This window comes from Lontra canadensis, unplaced genomic scaffold, assembly GCF_010015895.1.
Source record: "Lontra canadensis isolate GAN:19392208 unplaced genomic scaffold, GSC_riverotter_1.0 scaffold215, whole genome shotgun sequence".
NCBI classification, from domain to species: domain Eukaryota; kingdom Metazoa; phylum Chordata; class Mammalia; order Carnivora; family Mustelidae; genus Lontra; species Lontra canadensis.
The window spans coordinates 874,744-897,462 of record NW_022631209.1 but is presented as its reverse complement, the minus strand read 5'-3'; the positions used below and the strand labels follow the sequence as shown (position 1 = coordinate 897,462).

The 22,719-nt window shown below is 39.6% G+C and overlaps 1 protein-coding gene across 10 annotated transcripts in view; it reads left to right on the top strand.

The window, feature by feature from the left end:
* The first annotated feature begins 215 nt into the window (after nucleotides 1–215).
* ABI1 (abl interactor 1) overlaps nucleotides 216–22,719 on the top strand; it is a 118,308-nt gene continuing 95,804 nt past the window's right edge. For 3 of the 10 annotated variants that reach the window (XM_032848941.1, XM_032848945.1, XM_032848938.1), the window contains exon 1: nucleotides 219–485. In XM_032848941.1, coding sequence (XP_032704832.1) covers nucleotides 369–485 — 117 coding nt within the window. In that variant the 5' untranslated portion in view covers nucleotides 219–368. Of the gene's footprint in view, nucleotides 486–22,719 lie in introns of all 10 variants that reach the window. The other 7 variants (XM_032848944.1, XM_032848939.1, XM_032848936.1 and 4 more) reach the window with 6 other exon arrangements.

Here is a 22,719-nt window from a genome sequence, read left to right as displayed (position 1 = left end):
CCGTCCTTTACGTTCCTCACCGTTCTTTTTCGGAGGCCCTCTTACACGCATGCGCTTTCGATGGTACGCGTTGACCGTGAGGGACTACAATTCCCAGAAGACTATGCCGCAAAAAAAAAAAAAAAATCCCGTGGGGAGGAGAAGGGAAAACGTGAAGGATCGCGAGAGAACGGGATTGAGGCGGCTGCGCGAAGTGGGTGGAGCCGGGTGAAGAGAGTGAAGAGGAAGAGGAGGAGGTGCCGTCCCACAATACCAGGCGGGAGGGCGGTAGGCGGTTTGTATCCGGGCTGTGAGGTGCTCCGCGCCTCCGCGGACCTTGCTGCCTCTGTCTCTTTAACGCGAGAGGAAGCGATGCGGAGGGGTGGAAAATGGCAGAGCTGCAGATGTTACTAGAGGAGGAGATCCCGTCTGGCAAGAGGGCGCTGATAGAGAGTTACCAGAATCTGACCCGGGTGGCCGACTACTGTGAAAACAACTACATACAGGTGAGGAGCGCGGGCGCGCGGGCGGGCGGGCGCTGGCCGGCCCGGCCGAGCATCCACCGCCTGCCGCCCGAGTGACCAGCCCACTGGGCGGGGTGGGGAACTGCCCTAACCTCAGCGGCAGCCTCAGCCTCAACCCCAACCCCAACCCCCAGCCGGGGAGAGCAAGTGGCCCGGCTGAGAGAGTCGGGCTGCGATACAGGAAGTGGCTGTGGTGGTTGAAACCGATAGAAGGGGAGAGAAAAAATGGGCGAGGGAACCCGGAGCTCGCCGCTGCCGCAGCCCGGCGCCCCCCTGCTGCCCGCCTCCCTTCGGGCTGGGCCCCCCGGGTCGCGCGCTGCCCTCAGCAGCCTTCCATTCGCTGGGCTCTTGTGTGGGAGAGCCAGCTGCCCCTCCGTCCGGAGAGGGGTCTCGGACGGGGAGGGGAAAGGGCAGGAACGAGGCGCGGGGGGGGCGGGGGGGAGCGGCAGAAGGAGAGGAAAAGCGGGGTGTGTGTCGGGGGAGGGCGGGTGGGGGCGATTATGTCAGTTCAACCCAGAGGGTGTGTCTTTTATTTATTTTTTAAATAAAAATTTGTCATGAGTCACATTACACAGACCTCCCCGAGGAGAGGAGGAAGCGGGTGGGGAGTGAGGGAGGGCGTATAAGCGAAGTTAATCTCAAAATTCCTTTAATTGAATGTTTATAAATTTGCCCGGCTGTCCGTTTTCAAGTCGGGTTTTTTCCCCTCTCATCATTTTCACTTCCGCCCTCACCATAATGTAGTCTAGAGGTTGTTAGGACTATCGTTATTATAAAACGATAAATTATTCTTAACTACTTGGAAAAATGTCTTACTCTCTCTTCCCCAAAAGTTCTTGAACTGTTGGCTTTATAAGTAACTTAAAATAGAATGGCGTAACCGCCGGTTGCTTATTTTCTGTGGTTTCTCTCTTTCCGACCTAAGTAAATGCACAGAATCCAGGTGGATTACCGAACATATTTAGTCTTGGGACCATAATGTGAAATGTTACTGTAAATTTATTAGGACATTCTTGGGGCCTTATTTGTGACAGAGTCTCGTTTGTTTTTATTTTAATGATTGGAAGTGATTTATGTTGTGGTAGTTTGGTTTGTAGATCTTTAACTGGGTAAACCAGCAGTTTGCTATAGAAGCAAATAAAGAGGAGAGTCCTTTGTATCAATATAATGGGATCAAAAATTCTCTTGTTAGAAGACATAATCCAAACGTGCTTTGCAAGAATCGGGTTATTGCAATTCAGAACTGAAGTATTTATAGAAATGCCTCCCATGTGATTATCATTTTTAAGAACCAATAGTTTCTGTGTTGGCAAATGCTTTTCTTTATTTTTAGAAGGAGATGTTGTTTTCAGAATATTTTGAATATTTCTCTATTTCCATATTAGTAACATTGTATCTTAAGTATCACCAGTAGGAATTTATCTGATAAACTTCTTCAAGCTTTTTCTTTAGGAGTTCAGATAAACTTGTTGAATGCCCACCATGTCTACTGTATTACTTGGTTTTGCAAACTTTGTAGTTAGCCTTTTAAAAAATACTCTTAAATGTATAGAAATGTGAATATAGTTTTCAAAGAGAAAAGTGGTCTTGTAAATTTATCGATATTAGCACACAAAAGGTGTTTTCAATCTCACATGAAAAGCCTTAAAATTGAGGTGAATCTCAATTTGCTAAAGGTTCTGAAGATTTTGAAAGTCAAAGGGAAAACACAGGAAGTTATTTAGCCCCAATCCAGAAAAGCCATTTCTTTGTAGAAGTCAGTAAATAAGTACTTCATAAAAGGGTGGCTTCTTTTGTTTTGCATGTTGGGAAATCTGACAAATATATGGTGTGGTAACTGCAATGTGTTGGCAAATGCAAACGTGTTTTAACTTGTCTGATGACTACTATTTTTTCAGGTAGTTAGTTGTGTGCTGTAATGTTTCTATTTTTTTTCCTCCCTGACCTCTCTCCTCTTCTCTTCCTGCCACTATCACGTAGCTCTCAAGCACTTTTAAACTTCATTGGTAATATTCCTAGTTAAGATAAATCATGGTATATATCTCCTGTAGTCTCTCTTAAACATGTTAGTACCATGGTGCCAAGAGCCATTGCCAGTGGCCCCAAATTGCTTGTGGTTTTTCTAAACTTGACACCAGTGAGATATTCTGATCTCGGGTAGAGGGGGATAAAATTCACACATAATGTTTGTCTTAGTAGCCTTGAAACCTTGGGTGGCATGATGCAGGCTACTAGCTTCCTTCCTGAGATGCTGAGATGGGGTCAGGCTGAGAAAGTGATAGAGACTGTGGAAGTTGATATAGTAGTTGTCTTTGTGATGTGCTGTGCTACTAACTTTGGTGCTGTGAATAGGAAACAAATAGTGCTGGAAATCCATTTAGAGGTCTTTCGAGATCTTTCTATATCCTTTCTGTGACCCTGATTGGGTTATAACCAACATTCTACATAAACATATCACCTTTCAGGGAAGGTATACAGTCACTTGTGTTTTGAGAATTTTTTATACCTGGGATGAGTTAATTTATAGCCTAGGTGAATTTTATCCTGAGAGAGTAAGTTTCATGTTGTTTTCCTACAGCTTGGAAGTACAGTTCAGTCTAGGTGAGTTGTTTAGCAGACAAGTTCTTTTGGCTGTAGTGTAGCTGAGCCTAGAGCACTTTCTTAGCTCGTTGGGTCCTGTTGACTTTAATTATTGAGTTGTTTTAGTAATAGCAAAACTTCTCAAAAGAGTCTATTATTGTAAAAAGGATGGGGATTTTGAAATTGCTTTGAGGAAAATAATCAAAATACAAAATGTTTTTAATATAGAAGTGAAGAAAAATCTTTGCCTTTTTCTGTCTTTGGTTTTTCTGGTCGGTTATGTCAGAGACAATCACTTCTCAGCTTGTACACAAGCATCTGATCTGGCCAGTTCTCTTTGCTCTACTGTAGGGTCTGTACTTCCTTTGTCATGGGAACTATTTTGGGGAATAGGAAGGTAAGCTAAGTGAAAAGGAGTAGAAACTACTTAAGAAAGGTTTCTCAGCATGTTAATCTCAGCACCTTAACTTGTTAATTTAATTTTGCTGCCTGGAATTCCCCCAACTAGAGCTATATTTGGGTTACAAGTATATTCTTTTTTTCCCCCCTAATGAATTGATCTGGGACCTTTTTTTCTTTTTGGTAAAGATTTTATTTACTTGTCAGAGAGTGAGCATAAGCAGGGTGACTGGCAGAAGGAGAAGCAGGCTTCATGCGAAGCAAGGAGCCCAGTGTGGGTCTCAATCCCAAGACCCTGGGATCATGACCTGAGCCAAAGGCAGACACTTAACCGACTGAGCCACCCAGGTGTCCTTAACAAGTATATTCTAAAGTCTGGAAGTATGAAGGAGATACCATCAGTGAGCTACTTAGTTTAGCTTGTTTTCCTTCTTCCATGATGTTAGCTTATGCTCATTGCTCATTATGCATGTTTGATCTTGGAAGGCAGGTGATTTTTGAGAAGGAATACTTTGGAGTAAGTAAAAGCGAAATTTCTGATCCTGTACAATGTATGCCAGTTTATAAATAATGTCAGTTGTTATTAGAGTAATTCTGTGATTTTTGTTAACAGATTATCAATCTGCAGTTCAGAGGCATCAAATACCTAGCCTAAAGTTCTGTATCTTGTATTAGGTAGTGTCTGGAATCAAACCTGGATTTTTTTAATTTTTTATTTTTTTAAAGATTTTATTTCTTTATTTGACAGAGAGACAGTGAGAGAGAACATGAAGGGGAGAATGTCAGAGGGAAAAGCAGACTCCTTGCTGAGCAGGAAGCCTGATGCAGGACTTGATCCCAGGACTCTGGGATCATGACCTGAGCCGAAGGCAGTTGCCCAACCAACTGAGCCACCCAGGCACCCAAACCCAGATTTTTAAATTCTATATCCTAGTTCCTTTTAATGAATACTAACTGAATGGGGTATTTACCTCAGCTTAGAGGATAAAAAGCTGGTGTGAAGAGGGTACTATAATTGCTTCTATTTATTGAGTACCTACTCTGTCATAGTCTCTGCTGGTTGATTTATATTATCTTTAATCCTTACAAAAACTCCATGATAGGCAGTATTCTCACAGATGAGGAAATTAGGAGTCAGAAAAGTTAAATGAATTTTATTTTATTTTATTTTAAAGATTTTATTTATTTATTTGAGAGAGAGGCAGTGAGAGAGAGCATGAGCGAGGAGAAGGTCAGAGGGAGAAGCGGACTCCACATGGAGCTGGGAGCCCGATGCGGGACTCGATCCCGGGACTCCGGGATCATGACCCGAGCCGAAGGCAGTCGTCGAACCAACTGAGCCACCCAGGCGTCCCAAATGAATTTTATTTAATCATACAGTTAGTAATTGGCATCAGGTTTTCTGCCTAACCCACTGAGCCACCCAGGCGCCCCAGGGTTTCTGCCTAACTCCGAGAACCTCCACAGGCTCTACACTCTGGCCATACCACACTGTCTCTAGACTCGAATGAGTCTGAACTCAAGAGACTAACTAATTCAGAAATGTCATGGGATAAATAGACTCTTGTTGGGCAAGTCTAGGAACCTAACGACCATTTTATCATTGTTTCTTGTGAGTTCCAGGTTGCAAATAGAAGAACAGTTATGTTTGTACTTTGGGGGCTTCTTGTCTTCATCACCAAAGGGTGGTAGCTTTGGCACTTGAAGTGCTGAATTACAGGAACCAGGCTAGTTTTTCATTGAACTTAGTGGATCCTTTTCCTTTCTGTACATCCTTGTCTGTTGTTGAAATTCTAATTCAGCTTTTCAGTTGTGATAAAGTTTGTGGAATAAGTGGGGGAAGTTAAAGTTAAGCATCTGACTCTTGGTTTCCACTTGGGTCATGATCTTAGGGTGGTGAGATGAAGCTCTGCATTGGGGGTCTGTGCTTAGTATGAAATCTGCTTGAGATTCTGCCCCCGCAAATAAATAAAATCTTAACAAACTAATGCCCTCTCCTTTTTCCTTTTGTAACTTTAATATTAATAAGAACTTTACCTGTGGTGCTTTAATCTAGTCCTGATCTGTTTAGATTCTGAGTTTTAGCATGCTTGTGTCTTTTGGACATCCTAATCCCTCAGGATGAGGACACTTCGAATTCCTTCTGTGTGCTGCTGCTGCTTCCATAGCTGAAGAATGCTAATACTCATAGTGGAAGAAAGGTATTTGAACAAATGGAGGTCTGATCTTTGGTTGTGGTTGGAATAGCACTACCATTTCCAATCCATCATCATCTCCTCAATCATTTAGAATCATCTGTTTATCTGTCTTGAGTGAAAATCATCTGTTTATCTGTCTTGAGTGAAATTTGTCTTAGGAATTACATCTGTGAGTTGACAAATACATTAGCTAGAAAGGAAGAACACTAACATTGGGAGAAGAGGTTGAACCAAATATTAGGAGATTATGTAGATATAATTCCGTAAAAATTCCATGTTGGTCTGAAAAGTAAATTTAATAGTTAAATTCTAATTTAGGGGGATTAAAAAAGTTGGGTACTTGGTTGGCTCAGTCAGTCTGGGGAGCATGTGACTCTGATCTTGCTCTTGAGCTCTGAGTCGTGGTTTTGAGCCCCATGTTGGCTGTAGAGATTACTGGAAAAACAAAGCAAAAAGGAAAAAAAAAAACCTTAAAAAAAAGTTTGGGGGGGAGGCCTGGGTGGCTCAGTTGTTAAGCCTCTGCATTCTGCTCAGGGCGTGATCCCAGGGTACTGGGATCGAGCCTGGCATCAGGCTCCCTGCTCAGCGGGAAGCCTGCTTCTCCTTTTTTCACTTCCCTTGCTTGTGTTCCCTCTCTTGCTGTATCTCTCTCTGTCAAATAAATAAAATCTTAAAAAAAAAAAGTTTGAATTTTGGGGGAACTGTATAGTTTTTCTAATGTCTTTTCGTGTCAGTTATGATCTTCATTGAAGTTATGGTTTGATTTTAGAAGAAATAATAGTCAAACCCAGAACTAAAAACTTTTTAGTCCCTAATTGTTAAGACTAAATAAAAAAACAAGGGATTTAAAAAAATTTACAGCATTAAGGGGTGCTTGGGTGGTTCAGTCGGTAAGTGTCCAACTTTTGATCTCCGCTCAGGTCTTGATCTCAGGATGGTGAGTTTCCAGCCCTGGGGTGGAACTCAGCATGGAGCCTACTTAAAATAATTAAAAAAATTAAATTGAATAAATTAAAAAATAAATTAAATAAATTTAAAAAATTACAGCATTGAGACTATAAAACATTTGGAAAGTAGTAATTACTGGATTTTATTTTTATTTATTTAGAATTTATTTATTTACAATCTCTACACCCAATGAAGGGCTCAAACTCACCCCAAGATGAAGAATTGCGTGCTCTACTGACTGAGCCCACAGGAGCCCCTGGATTTTATTTATTTATTTATTTATTTATTTATTTAAAGATTTTATTTATTTATTTGTCAGAGAGAGACCGTGAGAGAGGGAACACAAGTAGAGGGAATGGAAGAGGGGGAAGCAGGCTTCCCGTTGAGCAGGGAGCCTGATGAGGGGCTCGATCCCAGGACCTGAGCTGAAGGCAGATACTTAAAGACTGAGCCACCCAGGTGCCACCATTTTTAATTTTTCTTAAAGATTTTATTAATTTGTCAGCATAAGCAAGCAGGCAGATGAAGAAGCAGGCTCTCTGCTGAGCAAGGAGCCTGATGCAGGACTCAGTCCCAGGACCCTGGGATCATGACCTGAGCTGAAGGCAGATGCTTGACCAACCAGCCACCCAGGTGTCCCAGCATATTTTAATTTATAGCTAATTTTGTTAGTGATACCTTCCATAGGTTGATTAGATACAGCTATATTATTTGGTTTGTAATGGAAGGGCTTTTTCGTTTTGTTTTGTTTTGAGGATTTAATTGGCTTTCTTTTTTTTTTTTTTTTTTTCCTTTTTTTTATAGATTTTTTTTTTTTTTTTGACAGAGAGAGACCAAGCAGGCAGAGAGGCAGGCAGAGAGAAAGAGAGGAGGAAGCAGGCTCCCCGCCAAGCAGAGAGCCCGATGCAGGACTTGATCCCAGGACTCTGAGATCATGACCTGAGCCGAAGGCAGAGGCTTAACCCACTGAGCCACCCAGGCGCCCCTTTAATTGGCTTTCTTAAGCAATTCATGAATCCAGGATTATTCCACATAGCAAGCAGAGAGGAGCTCGCAAGTGGAATTTTCTTATTGAGGTTTAATTCGTATAATATAAAACCAACCATTTTAAAGTATATAGTTCAGTGGTCTTAGTACATTTACGGTGTTGTGCAACCATCACCTTGATCTATTTCCAAAACATTTTTATCACCCTTCAGAATAACCTTGTACTCATTAAGCAGTTTGTCCCTGTCCCTACCCACCTAGTACCAGGCATCCATCAATCTGTTTTCTGTCTCTGAATTTACTTATTCTATATAGTTCTTATATATAAGTGGAATTATACAATATGAGGCCTTTTGTTTCTGGCTTCCTTCTCTTCATAGTAAGTAAAATATTTTTGAGGTTCATTCATTTTATGGCATGTATTAGTACTTAATCCCTTGTTACGACTGAGTATATGTCATCCATTGATGGACATTTGCGTTGTTTCTACCTTTTGGCTATTGTGAATGGTATTGCTATGAATATTCATGTATTTATTTGAGTGCCTTTTTTTAGTTCTTTGGCATATAAACACCTAGGAGTGGTTTATAATGCTCTTTTGTTGTGAAATATATAACTAAGTTTGCACTGTAGTACCATTATATTGCAGTGTAATGAGGGAATTCCAGGCATAAACATACACTCAGAATTTCAGTGTAAATTGATAGACATTTAGGCTTAGAGCTTAATTTTTCATATTACATATAAGCCTAATTTTCCCTGATTACCAGAGTAATATCAAATATGGTAATTGGATAAATTTTAAACTTTTTTTTAAGATTTTATTTATTTGAGAGAGAGAGAATGAGATCACAAGTAGGCAGAGAGGGGGAAGCAGGCTCTCCGCTGGGCAGAGATCATGACCTGAACGGAAGGCAGAGGCTTAACCCACTGAGCCACCCAGGTGCCCCCAATTTTTTTTTTTTTTTTTTTAAAGATTTTATTTATTTCTTTGACAGAGATAGATCACAAGTAGGCAAAGAGGCAGGCAGGGAGAGAGGGAGAAGCAGGCTTCCTGCTGAGCAAGTAGGCAGAGAGGCAGGCAGAGAGAGAGGGGGAAGCAGGCTCCCCGCTGAGCGGAGAGCCCTGTGCGGGACTCAGTCCCAGGACCCTGGGATCATGACCTGAGCCGAAGGCAGAGGCTTAATCCACTGAGCCACCCAGGCACCCCAGGTGCCCAAATTTTTAAGCTTTTTAGAAAAATACATGGCTTAGACAGTTACAAGTTGGCGGAGCCTGTGACTCTTGATCTTAAGGTTGTGAGTTTGAGCCCCATGTTGGGTATAGATATTACTTTAAAATCTTTAAAAAAATCACTTCTGTGTACAGGCTTTAAAAAACATATCTAAAGTTTATGCTGTACAGTTAGTAAACTCCTGTGTTTACTCTGAGGCAAAAAATATTTCAGTCATAATTTATTTTAAAAACTAAATACGTTTGAAACTTTTGTGATGTGTGTAATATCTAATTATTAAATCAAATGTGAATTCTTATTCAGAGCTTAAATGAAGCATAGTATGCAAGATGTGGATCTGGATATTCTCAGCTGCTTTTATTTATTTACTTATTATTTTAAAAAAAGATTTATTTATTTATTTGTCAGACAGAAATCACAAGCAAGAGAGGCAGGCAGAGAGAGGAGGAAGCAGGCTCCCCGCTGAGCAGAGAGCCCTGTGCGGGACTCAGTCCCAGGACCCTGGGATCATGACCTGAGCCGAAGGCAGAGGTTTAACTCACTGAGCCACCCAGGTGCCCCTCTCAAGCTGCTTTTAATTAGAGCAAATTTTTATTTTTTATTTCCTTAAAGCTTAAAGGGAACAAAAATACTGTGTTAATGACAATGTATGTTTTTGAAAAACTTTAATTTACCTTTAAGTCACTTGTTTCCTGAATGTCTTATTTAATTTCTAGTAGTAATATCTACATGCTGTGATAAGATTGCATTTGATAAATTTTATTTTTTCCTTTTGCGGAAAGACAAACATGGTGCTTTTTTTTTTTTTTTTTTAAAGATCTTTTAATTTTTATTCTTAAGTAATCTCTACACTCAGAGTGAGGCTTGAACTCACAACCCTGAGATCAAGGATCGTATGCCCCATTGACTGAAGCAGCCAGATGTCCCAAGCATGGTGTTTTTTGAGAACCCTTTCTATTTGTGCCATGGGGAATTAAGGTCTTTCAGAAAGGTAAACATTGGAAAAAGATACTCCTTGGTTCAAATATTAGCAACCTAAGACAATAAGAAATACTTATTTTATTTTATTGTTTTTTAAAGGTTTTATTTATTTATTTGACAGAGAGAGAGATCACAATTAGGCAGAGAGGCAGGCAGAGAGAGAGGGGGAAACAGGCTCCCTGCTGAGTAGACAGCCCAATGCAGGGCTCGATCCCAGGACTCTGAGATCATGACCTGAGCCGAAGGCAGAGGCTTAACCCACTGAGCTACCCAGGTGCCCCACAAATACTTATTTTAAAAAGTTGTAGCTGGAAAGGGTTTATGAGTACCATTTTATTATTTATTTATTTATTTATTTTTGAAGATTTAGTTATTTTAGAGAACATGAGCAGGGGGAGGGGCAGAGGAAGAGGGGGAAAGAGAAAGAGAAGCAGACTCCCTGCTGAGTGCAGAGCCTGACTAGGGGCTCCATCTCACAACCCTGAGATAATGATATGAGCCGAAATTGAATTGGGTGCCCAACTGACTGAGCTACCCAGATAGATGCATCTGTGAGTACCATTTACAAATCATAGTTGCCTCTCAAAAGTGGGCCCTTAACATAGCCCAGCAATCCCACTGTATTTTTCATCAGTATATTCTTCTCACCATAAACTGTTTAAAATTTTCTCTTCCCTTTTAAAATCTTTCTTTTCTAATCTTTTAGTTCATAGAGAAAATAGTCCTCATTATATGACACACAGTTTCTTACCACTGCCTATCATCTCCAAGCCTACTAGTGTCCTTATCCAACTTATTCTACTTCCTTATAATGGAGAGGTCATTCCTCCTAGCTAAGGTCAGTCCTTATCTTTGCTCTGAGTGCCATTCTCTCTTAACCTTTCAGAACCCTTACACTTATTATATATTTCCTTCTCTCTTTATTGAATTTGTGCATTTGGAATCAAAACATCTCAATTCTTTCCCATATTAGAAAGTTATCCTTGGGCTTCATAGATCCACTGACCAAGAGGTCAGTATCTGACCTCTTACCTAATTTGCTTAGAGTTTTATTAAAATTATCATGTACGCCTACCTCCATCCCTCACTTTGCATTCACTCTTTAACCTGTTTTGTCATCGTCACTGCTCCACTGAATTTGTATTCAGTAACCTACATGCTGCAAAATTCATTGAACTCTGTTTAGTTCTTTTTTAATGGTAGATATTTTTTAAAGGTTTATTTGTTTATTTTGGAGAGAGAAAGAAAGCACACACGTGCATGGTGGGAGGGGCAGAGGGAGAGAGAATCTCAAGCCCAATATGGGGCTCAGTCTCACGACCCTGAGATCGTGACCTGAGCTGAAACCAAGAGTCAGATGCTCAGCCAACTACTGAGCCACCCAGGTGTGCACCCCCTGTTTAGTTGTCGTTTTTGCTTGTCTTTTTAGCATCATTTCACACAATTGACTATTTTCCCTTTTTAGGAAAAGCTAATCCTTTGACTTTTGTGATGACATTCTTTCCTACTTTGCCTGTTACTCCCTGGCCCCTTGTTCTTTACCTTTAAATATTTTTTAAAATTTAATTTTATTATTATTTTTAAAAGATTACTTATTTATTTATTTGGCAGAGAGATCACAGGTAGGCAGAGAGGCAGGCAGAGAGAGAGGGAAGCAGGCTCCCTGCGGAGCAGAGAAGCCAATATGGGGCTCAGCCCCAGGATCCCGAGACCATGACTCGAGCTGAAAGCAGAGGCTTAACCCACTGGGCCGCCCAGGCGCTCCTAATTTTATTATTTTTTAAGGCACTAGGTGGTGTTTTTTTTTTTCTTTTTTAAAGATTTTATTTATTTCTTTGACAGAGATCACAAGAAGGCGGAGAGGCAGGAAGAGAGAGAGTGGGGGGAGCAGGCTCCCTGCTAAGCAGAGAGCCTGATGTGGGGCTCGATCCCAGGACCCTGAGATCATGACCTGAGCCGAAAGCAGAGGCTTTAACCCACTGAGCCACCCAGGCGCCCCTAGGTGGTGGTTTTTTTAAGTGTAGTTGATGCATGTTAAATTAGTTTCAGGTGTTCCAGGTAATGATTCCGGAGAGGTCTATACATTATGCTGTGGTCACCACAAGTGTACTTAACCATCTGTCACCATACAGTGCTATTACTGTTACCATTGACTATCTTCCCTATGCTGTACCTTTTATCCCTGTGATAATTCATTCTGTAACTTGAAGACTGTAGCTCCTGCTTCCCTTCACTTATTATGCCTAACTCCTCACCCTACCTTTAAGTATTGAAGTGGCCTAGTTGATACTTCTGCTTGTTTGAATCATAAGTGCCTCAAACTGAATTCATCACCTTTCCCCAGTCTCCTTTACTATTGCGCATTCACTCACTTATTAGAAACCTAGGCATCGTTCTTTTTTTTTTTTTTTTTTAAAGATTTTAAAAAAATTATTCATGAGAGAGAGAGGCAGAGGAAGAAGCAGGCTTCCTGCTGAGCAGGTCCAATATAGGACCCCATCCGAAGACCCTGGGATCATGACCTGAGCCGAAGGCAGGTGCCCCCTAGGCATCGTTCTTGACTCCATTATTCCTCTTTCTTTTCTCCTCCCAATTCATCTGTAACAGGTCCTTTTGATTCTTCTTAAGTATCTCCTAAATTGGCCTGTTCTGTCTTTACCATCCCATTGTAAAGCTTAGACAACTGCTATAGCTTCTGATTGTCTTTACATCACCACACATCTTCCCCTGATCACAGTCCCATTATCTATCTATACTGTGGCTCAAGTGGTATTTTCAAAAAGAGAAATCTGATCATGTCACTCCCTTCTTAAAGATCTTTCAGTGATTCCCCATAAGTATACAGTCTCACAGTAAGTTCTAAGAGGCTGTATATAGCATAGCTCCTGTTTTTCTGGTCTTTCTGCTTTCATTCCATTACCCTCATCTTAACAGTCATATTGACCTTTCAGTTTTTGAAAGAAAAACTTTCATTTCAATTTCATTTTCATTCAATTTCATTTCAATTTCAATTGAAAGAAAAACAATTTCATTGTTTTCTGCCTTTGCAGATGTCGTTCTCTCACTAGAAAACTTGTTCCTCTCAGTCTGAATATTACCATTTGTCAGGTCTCATAGTTCAGAGAAAATTACTGTACTTATTCATTCTTCACTTGATAAAATTCTTTGAGTACCTACCATGTGTCAGGTACTCTTAGGTCCCAGAGATACTATAGTAAGGCCAAGTACCTACCCTTACGAAGTTTCCTTATAGAGATGAGACAGACAATAAACACCAAAAGATAAGATGGTTTTAGATAGGGGGAAGTGCTGTTTGGAAAATTAAATGAGAAAACAAAGTGATTTAAAAAATGGGCAAAGGACCTGAATTGATATTTTTCCAGAGAAGATGTACAGATGGGTAACAGACACATGGAAAGATCCTCAACATTGCCAGTCATCAGGGAAATGCAAATCAAAACCACATTGAGATATCACCTACACCTGTCAGAATGGTTTGAATCACAAAAGACAAGAAATAACAAGTGTTGGTGAGGATGTGGAGAAAAAGGAACCCTGTGCTCTGTTGGTGGGAATGTAAATTGGTATAGCTACTATGGAAAACAGTATGTAAGCTCCTCAAAAAATTAAAAATAGAAATATTTTATGATCCAATAATTTCACTACTGGGTATTTACCCAAAGAGAATGAAAACACTGATTTGAAAAGATATTTGCACTCCTGTGTTTATTCAGCGTTATTTACAATAGCCAAGATACGGAAGCAGTCTAAATGTCCATCGGTAGATGTGTTAAGGAAGATGTGGCATACACACACACACACACACACACACTCACATAATGGAATATTACTCAGCCATGAAAAGGATGAGAATTTGCCATTTGTGACAACATGGATGAACTTAAGGGTACAATGATAAGTGAAAAAATCAGACCAAGAACAATACCGTAGGATTTAACTCTTGTAAATACAAACAGAACAAAGTGATGGTTGCCAAAGGGAAGGGAGTGTGGGCAAAATGGATGAAAGGGAGTGGGAGATACAGGCTTCCAGTTATGGGATGAATAAGTCATAGGAATAAAAGGCACGGCATAGGGAATATAGTTAATGATATTGTCATAGCACTGCATGGTGACAGATGGTAGCTACACTCGTGGTGAGCATAGCATAATGTATAGCCTTCTCTGGAATTACTGTGTTGTACACCTGAAACTACTGTAACATTGTGTGTCAGTTACACTAAAAAAAATTAAATACAACAGAGCAAATGAGCCTAATATTACACTGACCTGGTTTAAAAAAAAAACAAAAAACATGGGACGCTTGGGTGGCTCAGTCATTAAGTGTCTACCTTCACTCAGGTCATGAATCCCAGGGTCCTGGGATTGAGGCCTGTGTTGGGCTCCCTGCTTGGTGGGAACCCTGCTTCTCCCTCTCCCACCCTCCTGCTTGTGTTTCCTTTCTCGCTGTTTCTATCAAATAAATAAATAAAATCTTAAAAAAAAAAACAACAACGATAATTAAATGGGGGTTACAATACAGAAAATTTGAATTGGAAGGAGGACTTATTTAAAGAAGTTAGGGAGTGACATTAGAGCTGAGACCTGGAGGGTAGATATGGCATCTTCCATGTGAAGATCTGAGGAAAACGAAAGATGGGAAAAATCTTTCTAAGGGTAATACGGCTAGAGGATAGTTAGTGAGAGGGAAACTGGTAGGAGAGAGGTCTGAGAGATTGTAAGGAGCCAGATTATGTAGGGCCTCGAAGGCCTTGAAAAGAGGTTTGATTTTATTAAAAGTGTGTTGGGGTTATCATTGGAGTACTTGATTTACTTTTTAAAAGAATTGTTCAGGCTGCTGAGTGGAAAACATACTGAAGGGAAGGGAAGAGTAGAATCAGCCAGGAGGGAGAGTATCCTGGTTTTCGAGGCAGGAAATGAGAATTGCTTGTACTTTAGTGTAGGGTGGGGAATTAAGGGGAGAGCTTGGGTTTTGTTTTGTGTTTTAAGATTTTATTTATTTATTTGACAGAGATCACAAGTAGGCAGAGAGGCAGGCAGAGAGAGAGGGGGAAGCAGGCTCCCTGCTGAGCAGAGAGCCCAATGCGGGGCTCGATCCCAGGACCCTGAGATCATGACCTGAGCCGAAGGTAGAGGCTTTAACCCACTGAGCCACCCAGGCGCCACAAGCTTGGATATGTTTAAGGCAGAGCAGGACAGGGCTTATGGTGGATTGAATATGGGGTATGAGGAAAACAGGAATCTAAGGATGACTCCTAGTTTAAGCTTTTTTCTAAGTATGTCGGTGGAAGGTAGTACATGTGTGGGAGGATATCAAAAGTACTGGTTGTTAAGTATGAGATACCAGTTGACAACCAGATAGGCCAGATGGTCATTCTGGAGCTTAGGAAAGATTCAGAGTTGGGTGATGAGTGTTTAGGCGTTATCACAGAATAGATTAGCACTGTCTCACAGAAATACAATGTGAGGCACATACGTAATTTTAAAATTTTCTAATAGCCATATTAAAAAAGTATGAAGAAGTAGGTTGAAATTAATTTTAATAACCCAGTGCATCCAAAATAATTATTTCAGGAAACAGCATAGTTTTTTTAATACTAAGTATTTGGAATCTGATATATTTTATACTTAACAGCACATCTTAGTTGGGACATGGATAGTGAAAATCTGGGGGGATTAATGGGTGGGAAGTGCTGTGGTACGAAGGGATAGTTGGAATTGAGGTACTAGAGTAAGTAAACTGTAGAGATGGAAATTGTGTGTTTGGAATGTGGGATTTTTGAAATTGAAATTTTTGAAATTGGTGTAATTCTTTGTGATGATCATGGGAATTTTTACTGTGGTGAAGAAAAAATTAGTTCAGGAGGTCAAGTGAAAGGCAAAGGTTTTTGGTAGATTATCTGAGTATATATTGACATCACTAAGAAAAATGATATGAATAGTGGTGAATTAGCGAGTTAGATTTTAGAGTTTCTCGGTCTGTTGGATGTTGGTAGATGACACTTAGAAGAAGGTTACTTCCTTAGAAACCTCTTCCTTGTCCCATCAGTTTATACCCTGTTAGATGCTCGCATAGAATCCTGTATTCTCTGTAGCACTCATTGTATCTGTTTGACACAGATGCCAAACTCCAAGAAAGCAGGACCAGCTTCGTCTTGTTTATTCCCATAGCTCCAGTGCCTTCTCAATACCTGCCTCATAAATTCTCGTGAAGTCTGGAAGCTTGTCTTCATTCCATCATGACTTAGTTATATTGTAACCAGACTTTAACTCTCATTTACCTTCTGTGAAAGGGCCAATTTGAATTAGCTTATGTCCAGAGTGACAATTATTTATTTTTATTTAAAAGTTTTTTTTTTTTTTTTAAGAATTTATTTATTTGAGAGAGAGCACCTGCATCAGTGGGGGTAGGGTGGACGGAGAGAGAAAAGCAGACTCCCCACTGAGCAGGAATCGTGACCTGGGCTCCTCCCCAGAACCTGGAGAACATGACCTGAGCCAAAGGCAGATGCTTTAACTGACCGAGCTACCCAGGCACCCCTATTTTTATTTATTTTATTTTTTTAATTTTTATTTTTTATAAACATATATTTTTATCCCCAGGGGTACAGGTCTGTGAATTGCCAGGTTTGCAAATTTCATAGCACTCACCCCAGCACGTACCCTCCCCAGTGTCCCTAACCCCACCCCCCTCTCCCAAACCCCCTCCCCCCAGCAACCCTCATTTTGTGAGACTACGAGTCACGTATGGTTTGTCTCCCTCCCAATCCCATCTTGTTTCATTTATTCTTCTCCTACCCCCTTAACCCCCCATGTTGCATCTCCACTTCCTCATATCAGGGAGATCATATGATAGTTGTCTTTCTCCGATTGACTTACTTCGCTAAGCATGATACCCTCTAGTTCCATCCACATCATTGCAAATGGCAAGATTTCATATCTTTTGATGGCTGCATAGTATTCCATTGTGTCTATATAACACATCTTCTTTATCCATTCATCTGTTGATGGACATCTAGGTTCTTTCCATAGTTTGGCTATTGTAGACATTGCTGCTATAAACATTTGGGCACCCCTATTTTTAAAAAAAAGTTTTTAAGTTTTAATTCCAGTTATTTAATACAGTGTTATCTTAATTTCAGGTGTACAACATAGTGATTCAACAGTTCTATGCGTCACCTGATATTCATGATGACAAGTACCCTACTTAATCCCCAGATTGACAATTCTGATGGTTTTTAGTAAAGTTTGTTCCTGTGTGTATGACTTTCAGCCTGACAATTCTGGTGTTTTTCATTAGTTTCTGAGTTCTTTAGTTTTCTCCAAAATAAAAAAAAGCAAACAAATCTCTGAGTTACTTACACTTGTTCCTTCCATTGTGTTGTTAGCAGATATTATGTTTCATTGTTTACTTTGTTATAATTAAGGTATCAAGACACAGAATAAACAGATTGTTCAGGAGATTATTTAATTCCAGTTTTTATGAGCTGTGATCTTAAACATTCTTAAAGCCTTTTTGTTAATATCAATTTTTTCAAGTCTTCCTGAAGAGAGAAAATGTAGGGGAGGATGTGTTGGGATGTCTTTTTCTTTATCTCTTGGACCAGTTTTCTGCAGTATAGGTCAGTAGTACTGAAACGTATGGTGTCAGGACTCCTTTATACTCTTGAAGTATTGAGGTCCTTAGAGAACTTTTCTTTAGATGAGTTATATCAATATTTGTATTGTATCAAATTTTGTATGAAAAATTAACACCAAGTTTAAAATAATCTTAAATTCAGTAAAAATAACATGTAATGAATTTAATATTGTTAATGTAAATAATATATTTTTTTGAAAAATAACCATAAATTTCCAAAACAAAAAAATTATGTTTAATAGGAAGAGTGGCATTATTTTATATTATTTCAAATCTCTTTAGTGACTAGCTAATAGCTAAATTTTCATCTGCTTCTGCACTCAATCTGTTAAGATATTTTGGTTGAAGACTATGAGAAAATCTGGCTTCATACAGTAGGAGTTGGATTCGGGAGGAGTATTTTGTGCATATAATTGTGGGTAATTTTGTTGGTATTTCATCAGAACTTGGCACATAATAGTTTCCTAAAGGTTGGTGTAGACTCTGAAATCATATCAGTAATGCTAAAATTTTTGTAATACGTTGGAATAAATTTAATAGGAAGTCGTTCAAATTATATGATTATAATGAAGCAGTATGAAATACTAGTTTTAAAGTGATAAAATAATCACTTATTTCTAATTTGAGTATGTTCCAAATTAGATTTGAAGATACCTGTTGTTGGTATTGTCCCATGGTACATATTTTTTTTTAAAGATTTAAAAAAAAATTTATTTGTCACAGAGGGAACGTGCCCAGGCAGGGGGGAGCAGCAGGCAGAGGGAGACACAGGCACCCCACTGAGCAAGGAGCCCGATGTGGGACTCATATATACATTATATATGTATTTATGTCTAAAAAATAAAAATAAAGTGTAGAAAAGAAAAAAATAGAGGTATTTGCTTTTGTTTTAGCAGTTTCCTGGCATTTTCCCCATATATATATATATATGTGTGTGTGTGTGTGTGTGTATATACATATATATATATATTTTTAAGATTTAAAAAAAAAAATTTGTCAGAGGGAGTGTACCCAGGCAGAGGGAGAAGTGGGCATCCTACTGAGCAAGGAGCCCAGTGTGGCACTCAATCCCAGAACCCTGGGATCATGACCTATGCTGAAGGCAGATGCTTAACCGACTGAGCCACCCAGGTGTCCCACTGTTCTATATTATTATGCTTTTCATGAGAAAGACTTTGGGTTAATTCATTTCTCTTTTATTTTTTAAAAGCTGTTTTTTTTTTTTTTTTTTTTAATTTGACAGATCACAAGTAGGCAGAGAGGCAGGCAAAGAGAGAGAGGGAAGCAGGCTCCCTGCTGAGCAGAGAGCCCAATGCGGGGCTCGATCCCAGGACCCTGGGATCATGACCTGAGCCGAAGGCAGAGGCTTTAATCCACTGAGCCATGCAGGCGCCCCTCATTTCTCTTTTAAACCACTTTCCTTTCAGAAAGTTTGAGAAGCTTTTTTTTTTTTTTTAAGCACTGTGTTCCATTAAAATTAATATTCAATTGATAATACTATTCAGATTTTACTTTGAATAGTGGGAAGACAACCTGGTGATATGCCCCCCCCCTTAAAAGCTTTTATGTACTTACTTATTTATTAGAACGCGTGCGCACACGCGCGCGCACACACACACACACACACACACACACACGGTGGGGAGGAGAGGGAGAAGCAGGCTCCCTGTTTAGCAGGGAGCCCGACATGGGGCTCAATTCCTGAAGCAGATGTCTAACCGACTGAGCCACCCAGGTGCCCTGATATGCCCTTTCTTTCACAATATTCAGAGGATAACATAAAGGTCCTAAAGAAAATTGGCAAAATTTTATAGGATCCCAAGTTCTAAGAGAAATGATCAGTAAAATGAAATATGTATAATTGTATGTAATGTAGTTCACAGTATGACAGAATATATTGTCACCTGTTTATTCAACAACTTTTTACTGCTTTTTACTTTCTAGAGTATGTTATGTGAATCAGATATAATCTCTTCTTTAAGAGTGTCTCTGCCTCCCTCCCCAATTAATCACATACTTCAATAAACTTTATCTAGGGAAGTACAGGTTGACCCAAGGATATATATAAGGTGCCCCACCTAGCTTAGTTTGTCAAAGAAGTAATGTTGGAGTTGAAATCTGAAGAGTGAATTATATGTTCACCAAGAAGTTTTGAGGGAAGGAAAAACAATGTGCTTACTGGAGGGAACAGAAACCTTTTCTCTATAGGCCCAAAGGTAGTGAGAGCAGAGTGATTTTGAAGAGATAAAGACCTGTGTGTGCTTTAGAGTATAGTGAGCAAAGAGGGGGGAGAGTGACCTTTGAGGAGTCAGGTAAGGATTAGATCAAATAAAGCTTTATAGGCTGTGTTAAAGATGTTGGTCTTTTTTATGAGGCTGATGAGCAGACATTGAAAGTTTTAAGCAGTGGGATGACATTAGTTTTTAAAAAGGTTACTCATGTTAAGAGTGGAGAACAGATCGGAAGGAGGCCTGTGTATGGATTGGAAGGAGCTCAGGAGATTGTGGGGAAGCTAGTTTAGAGTTGATGGTAGCAAGTGGTGAATTAGCTAGAATCTCTAGTGCCTGGAATCATTATGGTGGGCTGTGGCTGCTTTTCTTTTTTAGAAAAAGGAGTGTTTGATGCTATAGGAATGTTAGAAGTAGCTCAACAAGTAGTTAATTTGATATTCAACAAATATTTACTGTCTATGAAAGATGTTGCTAAATACTGTGATGTCGTGTTTTGTGGTCTATTATATGTGATACTATTATGTAAAAATCATTGACTAATAGCAGATTATAAAGTCTTAAATTTAGGGAGGAGAAAATTGATCTATGGTACTGATATTTAAATGAGGAAATATTCTGGGTGGAAGAAAATAATTGTTATTTTTGAAAGATTTTCAATTTTAGTTTTGACAGGAGAGTTTTGCTTGTGGAAAGAAAAAAATGTTAAGTATTTTTTTTAAGAGCATCTAAATATTTAATACATTCCTATAAAAGATTCATACAGTATTATTGCATTAAAAGCAAAACCTAAAATTCCCCTGTCTTCTGCTCCCCCCGTTCCTACTCATTGCCTTCCCCCAAACCATTGTCAGATTTATTTTGTATCCTTCCACTTTTTAGTCAAAGGTTGAGGTGGGGTGCCTGGGTGGCTCAGTGGGTTAAGGCCTCTGCCTTCGGCTTGGGTCATGGTCCCAGGGTCCTGGGATTGAGCCTGCATCAGACTCTCTGCTCGGATGGGAGCCTATTTCATCCTCTCTCTCTGCCTGCCTCTCTGCCTACTTGTGATCTTTGTCTGTCAAATGAATAAATAAAATCTTAAAAAAAAAAAAAAGGTTGAGGTGGTTTGGCAAGATTCATCTTGCATTGGTACAGTATGGATTAGTGAAGAGACAGACTGAATGGCTAATGACTAGTTAAAGGCCTTAAATTTGTCCAGATGCAAAGATTATTTCTTGAATGGAGATAGCTGCAGTTATGATTGAAAAGGAAGGAATAAATGCAAGTATTGGGAAATCTTGGTGAGGGGGATATGAGTAGATAGGGAAAGGAGAACTCAGAGATGACTTATTTTTACCTGTAGCCATTCTCCTCCAGCATAAAGCTATTAGGCGTACAGAAGGTAATTTTTCAGTCACAGAAGTGAAGCTATAGACCCTCTCTTTTCAACCGTTAGTACACAGTTGGTTCCGACACTTCCCAGGTTTTTCTCCTCCACAGTTGAATTGATTGGCAGAGCAGTGGGTTGGAAAATAGGAATAAGGCTTGACTCTTAGCTGGCTGTGTGGGCAGAAGCTGGGAGAGGGAGGAAAGAGAGGAAAGGTGCTCCAAGGTTTCTGGCTATATAGTATGATGACATGAGGTTGAGGTGCAAGTTTCTCCTTTTCATGTTAATTTTGATGTTCTTTCATAATCTTCTGTTTTATAGATGTTGACATTTTTAGGGATCTAGAATCTTTCATAAATACTTCCAAAACATGTGCGACTTATGTGGAGTGAGAATTGTCCCTTTCAAAAAGAAACTTTTAGAGAGACTTTCTAAGGAGCAGTTCAGTGTTTAGGGGTTTCAGGGAAGGCTTCTCATAAAGACTGAGTTTAGCCGAGTCATGAGTTTGTAAAGAGTTCAGGGACAAGGGAGGTTGGGAGACAAAGGAGGTAGGTAGTAGGAACAGCATGTGTACCAGTCCATGTTTGAGAGAGCTGCAAGAAGTTTGCTTTTGACAGTGTCAGATGTGAAGGAGAGTAGTGGAGGAGATGAGATCTCAAATCAAAAAATAGACACACACAAAGAAAAAAACAAACAAAAAAAACCCACCCCAAACTAGGCAGACTGCTATCATTAAACTGTGGATAATCAGTTCAGCGTTTCCACATTTGAAAACAGAAAAGCCATGTTTTAAATTTAACACTGATAAGATGAAATTGTGCTTTTGCTGTGTCCTGATTGGTATTCTGTTCCTTTGTCTGTATACATTTAGCATAATCAGCTGATACCAGTGAATAAGTGGGTAAATGCCAGAGAATTGGTTTATAGGTCTGTAGATCATTATAGGTCTATAGATCATTTTTATGTGAACTAAGTGTGAAGACTTAGGACTGCTTGCACTAGTGAATTTATTATTAGCGTTTTTTAGTATCTTGTGGAATGTAAAACCACTATCTCCAGTTCATTTGTACATTTCTTCCACTCATCGTTATTCCTTACTCTGCCCACCCAAAACACACACACACACAAATACAAACACATGAAGACACACACACACACACACGGAGAAAGGAAGAAAGGCAGCATGGTACCATCTATATGAAAATCCTTCTGTCTGGGTTTTTGTTTTGTTTTATTTTGGCTTTGAGTGAAGAGGTGAGATGGTTTAAGGTGAGAAGAAGAGTAAATAATATATTTATATCACTGAGACGAATTACAGTAAAACATTCCTTTTGCAATCAGACAGAAGTCCTAGAAAATTTGCTTCCACAAAGATGTTTTGGCTTCATGAATACTATAAATCACATATGATCTTGTTTCTTTATCTTTATGGTTTCATAGAGCTCAGAGCCAAACTTATGGCTCCAATTTATTAACTAGGACTGTGTGGTCTCTGTGGTCTGTGTATTAATGTCCTGCCTTTATCTTTATAGTATTGGATGTTCTGACTTTTATCTCATATATTTTGCTGTTTTGTATACATTTTTTTGTACTGATACAGTAATAGCTAATGGCCTTACCCCAGACCAATGAAATT